Here is a 9,028-nt window from a genome sequence, read left to right on the forward strand (position 1 = left end):
TATTACTGCAGTATTTGTACGAGGCCTGGTAAAGGGTTAAAAAATACAATTTACATAACATTACAGAGAGCAGCAATACTAAACACATGTAGATTAATAAGGAATTTTTTACAAATAGATGAAGATCGTAATACTAACATACCACAATTACAATAACACAACATTTACATACATTGTATTTACTTGGTAACAACCCGTAGATACAATAGAATCCAGTTTTGAACTGAGCAATTAGCACATATACAAAAAATAATAATAAACTTTTTTTGTAATATCCCAGTAGCGCAGTATATAGTAGCGCAGTGGTTGTTGACGTTACTATCCCACATGATGAAAATCTCGTGAAGGCCGAAAAAGAAAAACAATCTAAATATTTGGACCTAGCCCATGAGATTACCGCCATGTGGGATGTCAATGCGACTATCATTGTGCCGATAGTGGTTTCGGTTAACGGTTTAATAGCGAAAAGCCTCGACCAACACCTTAAGAGGCTATCGCTTAGCTGTTGGATCAAGAACCGGATACAGAAGGCAGTAATACTTGAGACGGCACGTATTGTGCGGCGGTTCCTCTCTCTGGAGCCCTAGCCACCGATGGCTTGGACCCTTGTCCCGCCCTCGGAAGAGTGGTTTTTTTATATTTTTAAATGTATCTTTTTTATAATAATTTATATTTAAAAATGTAAAATTGATTCACTAATTTAATAAAAGTATATTCTGTAACTGTTTTTGTAATTATTTTTATTTCTATTTTTCTATTCTATTTCTATGTAATTTTATGTTGTCAAACAAAAATAAAGAGACATATTTTGTTATTTTAGTTGATAATTTGAATTACGATGTTTTTTTATTTTAAGTAATTTATTATTTCCTAAAATAATGAAACCTAAATACTTTCTTGTACTTAAATAAAAACTAATCAGCAAAATTTAAGAGAAAAATCAAGAAAACCTACATAAAACTGAGCACGACTTTTTTTGCAATTTGTGTCGATTCTACATTAGCCGAAGGAACTTCGTCCCTACCTGGTGTCCCACGACACCACACCATTTTTTTGTTTTATCAATCTCCATCTATTTCTTAAATCATTTTGATTAAGGTTGTCTTTAGTGTTGCCGATATTCTATCGATAGTTTTCCGATAGTAGGACTATCGATATTTTAATCGATAGTATCGAAACTATCGATGGTTCAAAAGAGTACAATACTATTGGAAAAATGCACTACTATCGATATTATCTCATATTATCTCCCAGTGAGAAAGATATCGATACTATCGATTATTGTGAACTATCGATCGCATGCTAAGTTGCGATAGAAACGTTTACTAATTTCATGTATAGTAACCAATCATTATAGTATTAGCAACGAAGTTGAAGTACCTAACTAATTGCTAATTCATTCATAGCTTCGGTGTTCCACTAGTCAAATTTGTAGTTTTTTTAAATGTTAGTAATTGTAAAAAAATTGGATAAATTTTTACTTAACTGTCGATGTTCATTTCAAGTGTTGTTGATTCGTGGTTCGTGTTAGTGATTTATCAGAGTTTACAGAGAGCGTGTTGTAAACATTTATATATCTCTTACCTGTGTTAAAAGGTTAGTAGTGTATTACGATACTCAACCGTATTCAGAAGGCACTAAGGCTATTGGGAAATACATAAAGTACCTGGAAAATATTTGTGAAAAAATACAATCACGATCACATTGCGATGGCGTCTTTTTGCAGCTACGGCATGAGTCGAGCGAACTGCAATACTACACTAGCCAACTGTACAAACAATAACGTACGTCACAAATAATCGGGCTAATAATTGGGATCGGATATATTGCAAATATACCATATATAATATTGCTTGTTTGGGGTTTTAGACGACAGTTTCGCCCAAAAATATGAGAGCACCATAGATATAATAAGAAGAAATCAAAATCATCTAGCTCTGCTATGGAAGAATCAGACGTCGGTGGTAGAAGCATAGTTTAATTTTCTAAAATGCACTGAGAAATATCAAATTAATGAAAAATGCCGAATCCTTAGAAGAATTGTTTTTTCACGACGTGCACGACTATGCAGCATATTTATTTAACTCAACATCATTAAAGATTTTGGGAATTTCTAAAGAAGCTTCTTATTTTATTTTCAAGAAAAAGAAGTTGTTACAATATTTGGTCTACCTCTCTTACTGAAATTGTTCCGAAATTTGTTTTTAAAATATAATATAAAATGCAATACAAATATTACTTTAAACAATGTTGAAGGAAAAGGTAATATTTTGCTATCTTTATGTATATTAAAATTACACTAATATGCCTAGTCCAGTTAAAAGTACAAGTTTCTAGTTACTAAAAATTAAATGAAAAACTGGGACAAATACGGAAAAGCAGGAGATGATTGGTTATCGTCATTTTTGTCTCGCCACAATCAAATTACCCTCAGGACTCCAGAAGCAACATCGGTTGCAAGGGCTAAAGGATTTAACAGACGGACGTTTTGGATTTATGTCCGGCCATTTGGCCATTAGCTATTTGGCTACACCTATTGGAAACATATACAACATTTCTTACAAAGACTGGTAATGGAAATTCTGTTTACGCACCCAAATTAAAATGACAAGGACAACAAAGGGCAGGGCCAAATGCCAAGCAGATAATGAGAGTGAATCTTGCTACTTAATTGCTAATATCTCAAGATATTGTTTTAGTTGCTTAACCTGTAAATATGTGGCAATAAATGCAAGCTTTTTGATTCAGTTTCCAAAGTTAACACTAGGTTTACGGGGCCCGTCAATGTGATGCATTTCGAATTTTGTAAGAGAAATTACAGAAAACGTTAGCATTTTTATTTTTTCTCTTGTAATGACTTTTATTAATTGATCGAGGGAAATATATATTGAAGTCTATTTTCTATAAAAGTTTTGAAATATTGAATTTATCTATGTGGTATCGGTTCGGTTCGCTTCTTTATTTATGGCGCTTCGAGCGTGCCAGTTGAGCACTATTCACTTCGCCAATGTCACGTTGCATGGAGAACACAAAAAGGAGATTGTACGGTAAAAAAGAGATTATATTACACAATAGGAGAATGCATGTCAAAAAGAGTCCAGTTAAAGTGTTGCCTTCACCTATAAAATAAAAACTCATAAAATAAATATATACATGAACATGAGTTAGTAGCAAATACTATTTTATCTATGTGGTATACCTATCTTTACGATATACGTCAATTTGACGCACTCGCAATATAGACAAAAAATTGAGTAAACATGCAAAGCCACACCAATAGTAAATAGCAATGTACCAACAATACTTCTATCCGTTATCCGATATCATCATTTCATATAATACAAGTGATAAACAAATGTCGAAAAACAACTATAGAAAGAACGGAACGCAGAATATCAATTGAGTGCCAAGGGATTTTGTAGGTTTCAGTTGCTTAGTTTGAGTATTGAAAAAATTATACAGAATATTTTTAGAATATTATTGTGAACCCATATTTATCATCTAAATATGTCTAGAAGAGGAGATAAAATTTTGCACAAGATAGTGAGTGTTAGTGAGGAGTGTTCGGGCTCTGAAGAGGATGAAATTGATTTGATTCAAAACGAGGATGACATCGAGATTTTGAAAGCTGACGAAAGTATGCAAGCGGATGAATCATCAGACAGCAAAAAAGAAAACCTCCAAAAACGAGGTCTTCGCAGAAAAAGGATGCTTATCCTATCCGATGCTGAATCTGAGAAAGAAACAAGTATTACGGGATCTTCCCGAAATCTAGAGGCATTCTGTGACGCAGAAGTAGCAGTAGATGGAACAACATTGACAAAATTGTAAGTGGGCGGATCGAATGGTCGATATCCTTCCCACAAAATCTTCAAAGACATCATTGGGCCTACTGCCCCCACAAAACGAAATGTGATGGAAGGAAACGTAAGCAATAATTTTCATATGATTATAACCAAAAAAATGATAAATCATTTAGAGGTGTACTGAGGAAGCATGTCGTGTTTTGAAAGGGGATTGGAAGATTTCAACCAAAATATTGCTTTCATTTCTTGAAATGTTGTACGCTAGGGGAGCGTATGAAGCAAGTTCACTAAATGTTTTTTATTTATGGTCCAAGGAATGGGCTTCCTTTTTTTCTAATACGATGCTTAGAGATTCAATTCATGCAAATTCTTCGATTTCTTCGATTTGATAAAAGAACGGAACGATCTAAACGTTTACGCACAGACAAATTTGCAATGTTATCCGAAATTTAGGATCAATTTCTAGACAATAGTCAATGCTGTTATAAACCTCACGAGAATATATAAATAGACGAACAGCTGTTCCCTACTAATCTACTGATCTTCATTCGCCAAAAGTATCTGTATGGGCTGCAGTGTCATCGCGAGGAATAATCGGCCCATACTTTTTTGAAGACGCGTGCAATTACAGTTAACTCAGAACGAAAGATGTTAGATTTTTGTTGCCTACACTGCACAATTCTCCTGGCTATAGTCAAAGGACATAGTTCCAGCAGGATAGAGCGACGTCACACGCGTCTAATGTGTCTCTACCACGAGTTCGTGAGATTTTTCCAGGAAAATTAATCTCCAGAAAAGGGGACATAAATTGGCCTCCACGCAGTCCTGATTTGACTCCGATGGACTTTTTCCTGTGAGATTTCCTTAAATCTAAAGTGTACCTCAACAAACCAACTTCTCTGGCGCAATTAAAATAGCCACGAAATGGAAACGCTAGGTTGAATGAGTGCAGTAAACGCGAGGGTAAACATTTGAATGACATGATTTTTAAAAAATAAATTCCCAAAGTCTGTATTTTAGAAATAAATAAACATTTTACTAATAAACTACTTAGTTTTTTTAATGATATTTATAAATATAAAATTGCTTTTGAGACACCTTGTATAACCACGGATAATTTTTTCACCAGTATCCCTCTAGCTAACAAATTAGTTGCAAAAAAAAAAATTGTTGGAACTATTCGAGCCAATAAAAGAGAACTTCCAAAGCCAGCAAAAGTCAAGAAAGATAAAATGAATTTGTATTCTTCAGAACATTATAAAACAGGAAAATTCACACTCACTATATATAAAAGTAAATCAAACCTAAAGGTGCTGTTACTAAGTACTAAGCGTACTTTTATAACAATAAAAGACAATAAAAAACATACTCCAAAAACAATAGCATATTACAATGAGACAAAGTTTGGAGTCGAGGTAGTAGACCAAATGGCTCGCAAATATACCACCAAAGCAGCATCTCAAAAACATAGATTTTAGATTATAATGCCAATCCCAACCTATCACCAAGTACTTCGGGAGAACGCAAGACTTGCCAAATTGGTTTTTGTAAAAGAAACAGGAGCAATAACATCTGCAAAATATGTAAAAAAGTTGTTTGTGGAAAGTGTATAAACAAAATTGATTATTTGTGTAAAAGATGCGCGAAATAATTGCAGAATATTGAAATAATGTATAATAAAATTATTGAATAATAAAAAATTTTCATAAATATATGTCTTACATTGTTAATTTTTACTTATAATATATAATTACATTTTTGTCTAATTGTTGTTATATGTATTCATTTACGAGTCAACCTACTCTAACATTTGTTTTAAAAAGGTAATTAATATAAAACAAGTGCCCGATGTCAAGAGGGCCGTTGATAGATTTACGACTTTGAAAGAATGTCGTTTAAAAGCATCACGAGGACACTTAGACATTTGGATGTCGATGTCAAGAGGCTCGCTGATAGATTTACGACTTGGAAGGAATTTCATATAAAGAACTCCATGAGAACCAAATCATCCTGGGGGACGAGCCACAGGAGTGGGGACACTTTAATTTGTATTAAAGCCGACCAACCTTAGGGAAAGGTAATTGCAGGCACTATCAGTACTCTTATACAGGTGGGCAATAAATGTTTGCAAATAGCAACACTTGATTTCTCAAAAACCGCTAGAGGAAGGGGGGGGGGCGCGGGTGGCGAGAAAATGTACGTCGCTTTATGCAATTTTAGTCACGATGGAGTGCTTCACGGGACAACAACGTGCATTTGTGTGAAATAATTTTACAAAAACAAAGACTCCTACGTTACTGTACCACGCCTATTTAGAGTTGAATATGGATTACACCGTGTAAGTGAGTGTCCAAGTGTTAATTTAATTAAAGCTTGGGTCACGAAATTGGAGCAAACATGATCGACAATGAATATTAAACAAACAGGACGGCCACGTTCAAGAAGAAGTGAAGAGAACATTCGGGAGGTTGAAATTTCCGTAAGGAACGATCCAGAATCATCTACGCGTAAGCGTTCGGTTCAAAGTAGACGTAGTCGATTGTAGGACTGCCAGCGACTAGACGGGACACATCTCGACGATGTCATTTTTAAGAAATAAATTGCAATAAATGTTTATTATGTTAAATAAATCTCTCCGTTAGTTTTCGCAGATGATAACCGGCTTAATAATTACTTTGGCCATTCAAGAACAACATAACCTATTAATATCATTGACTTCATATTGGTAAAATATAATTTTTGTTAGTTGAAAATGTCCAAATTTGAGCCATGAGAATTCATGTTTCAAATGTGTAAAAAGTTATGGCCCACCTGTAGTTAAGAACTAGTTTTAGGGTAAAAGCACCAAAGCCCGACAGGGAGCCAAAGGAAGACACTTTCAGAAATATACTTCTGTATTAAGAATATTTTTATTCATATGGCACCACTATTACTGTCAGATACTCCTAGCGTCAAATGTTGATAAAATTACGTAAGCATATCAACTGTCATTTATTTAAAATTTAAAATAGCGTTAGTTGTTGTGTGCTATATGACGAAGTGACACTTGCTTGCCGCCACATCTTGTTATTTTGATTAAAGACGCCGTTACTACACAGGTGAGTTTTACTATTTTATTAAGCTTCTGTTGTGGTTTTTTTTTGTGTTACAAATATTTTTATATTCTCTAAAGATTAAAATAATATGTTTCTTGCTCTTATTACAGTTTGGTAAAAGAAACAGAGTGTCTATTGTTGGTTCCTAAAATAGTCAGTACACCCAACAGATGTCACGTCTACTGTCATGTCTACTATTCCTATATTAACACGTTGACGGACAATTGCGGCTATAGCCGTCAAAGCGAAGTTCACAATGTGGCATGACTGCTATAGCCGTCCAAAACGAAACGGTCGTTTTTAGACACTACGGCTATAGCAGCACAAATGTGCACTTACTGGCGTATACGTAGAAGCATAGTGTCGTGTTTTGAAAACATCTTTTTAGGTTGAAGTTCATATTTCACCTGTTATACGAGTTGCAGATTCAGTATGCACGTGGTTGTGAAGGGAGTAGTGCGATCGTGTTTTCTATTGAATTTATAGTTCTTATTGATACTTTTAACGATATTTATTATTATTTATATAACTATACTGGTATGTATTTGTTTATTATTCATTTTATACTTTAAACAGAAATAAAAAAACAAAATTTAGCATTTTAGGTTAGGTTAACGATACTATAGGTTATACTGTTTACTTTTTTTTTTGGTTTTACATTTGAAATATAAATAAATAATGATAATGTAAATGATAAATATATATTATATATATAATGTAAATGATAAATATATATTATATATATAATATACAATAAATAATAATACAAAATAAAATGTTTTATTTAATATTTACAGAAAATGGACAGTTGGGAAAAAGATCAGGCTAGGCTGCTGAAGATTGTTGAGGAAATGAATAGTGGATCAAGCAACAGTGAGTCTGAATCTGATGCTGACAGTGCTGAAAATAACAATTCGGATAGTGAAGATGATGAATCAACTACAGATGAGGAATATGAAGCACCAGAAGAACCAGAAAATGATGAGACATGGCATACCAATACAACATCTATAAGAAACTTTTCTTTTGATGCAGATGCCGCTGGTATTCTTTTGGATATAGAAGAAAATGTTTCTCCAATTCAGGTTTTTGAAAAAATATGGGATGACCAAGTAATGGAAATGATTATAAAATCTACGAATGATTACGGCATAAAACTTTGCAATCAAGCACGGCCACATACAAGGCATAGTAGAAAGGCAAATTTCAAAAATACTGATATGATCGAAATGAGAAAGTTTTTAGGTTTCTGTTTGCTTCAGTCCCAGCTAAAATTCTCCAGCATTAGAAATCTCTTTTCCATTGATGCATTACATTACCACCCAGCATTTCCGTCACAAATGTCTGGAAGGAGGTTTGAGCAAATATTGAGGTGTTTTTGTGTTGAGGAAGAAAATTCAAACGACCCTTTGAGGAAAATAAAAATATTTCTTGATTTGCTCATACAAAAGTTTGCGAATGCATATGCACCAAATGAAGCTAAGAATAGAATATCATTAGATGAATCGTTGTTATTATTTCGAGGAAGGCTTTATTTTCGCACGTACATGAAAGGCAAAAAGGCAAAATACGGAATTAAATTCTATGAACTTTGTTCAGCCCAAGGTTACGTTTTGAATATAGAAGTATACAAAGGCCATCGAGAAAACGATGAAAACATGACAACTATTGAAAGTCTTGTGATGCGATTGATGCAGTCATACTTAAACAAAGGCCATCATTTGTTCATGGATAATTATTACAACAGTCTACCATTGTCTAAAAAATTACTTAGCAAAAAGACACATGTGACAGGAACTCTTCGTGTAAATAGGAAGGGTCTGCCACAAGAAATAACACGTCGTAAGCTTAGAAAAGGAGAACATGTATGGCGACGCCAAAATCAGACTTATGTATCCAAATGGAAAGATAAACGGGATGTGCTATGTCTAACAACAGCTTACCACCCAAGCATGATAAACACAGCTAACCGGCGACAACAGGAAAAGAGAAAACCAATTGAAATAGTGAATTATAATCAGAATATGTCAGGTGTAGACAGAGCAGATCAGATGATGTCCTATTATTCCTGTCCACGGAAGACAATTAGATGGTATAAAAAGGTAATCTTTCATCTACTGGATGTAG

General features: G+C 34.0%; 1 protein-coding gene across 1 annotated transcript; it reads left to right on the forward strand.

Annotated features, from left to right (window-relative positions):
• The first annotated feature begins 724 nt into the window (after positions 1 to 724).
• Positions 725 to 3,831, forward strand: LOC146539114 (uncharacterized). Its single transcript, XM_085185959.1, has one exon. It carries the CDS (start codon positions 3,508 to 3,510, stop codon positions 3,829 to 3,831), a length of 324 nt encoding a protein of 107 aa, XP_085042085.1. The 5' UTR covers positions 725 to 3,507.
• The last annotated feature ends 5,197 nt before the right edge of the window (positions 3,832 to 9,028 follow it).

This window comes from Heliconius melpomene, chromosome 5 (assembly GCF_056956725.1).
Source record: "Heliconius melpomene rosina isolate 202511_hmr_F chromosome 5, ASM5695672v1, whole genome shotgun sequence".
NCBI lineage: Eukaryota > Metazoa > Arthropoda > Insecta > Lepidoptera > Nymphalidae > Heliconius > Heliconius melpomene.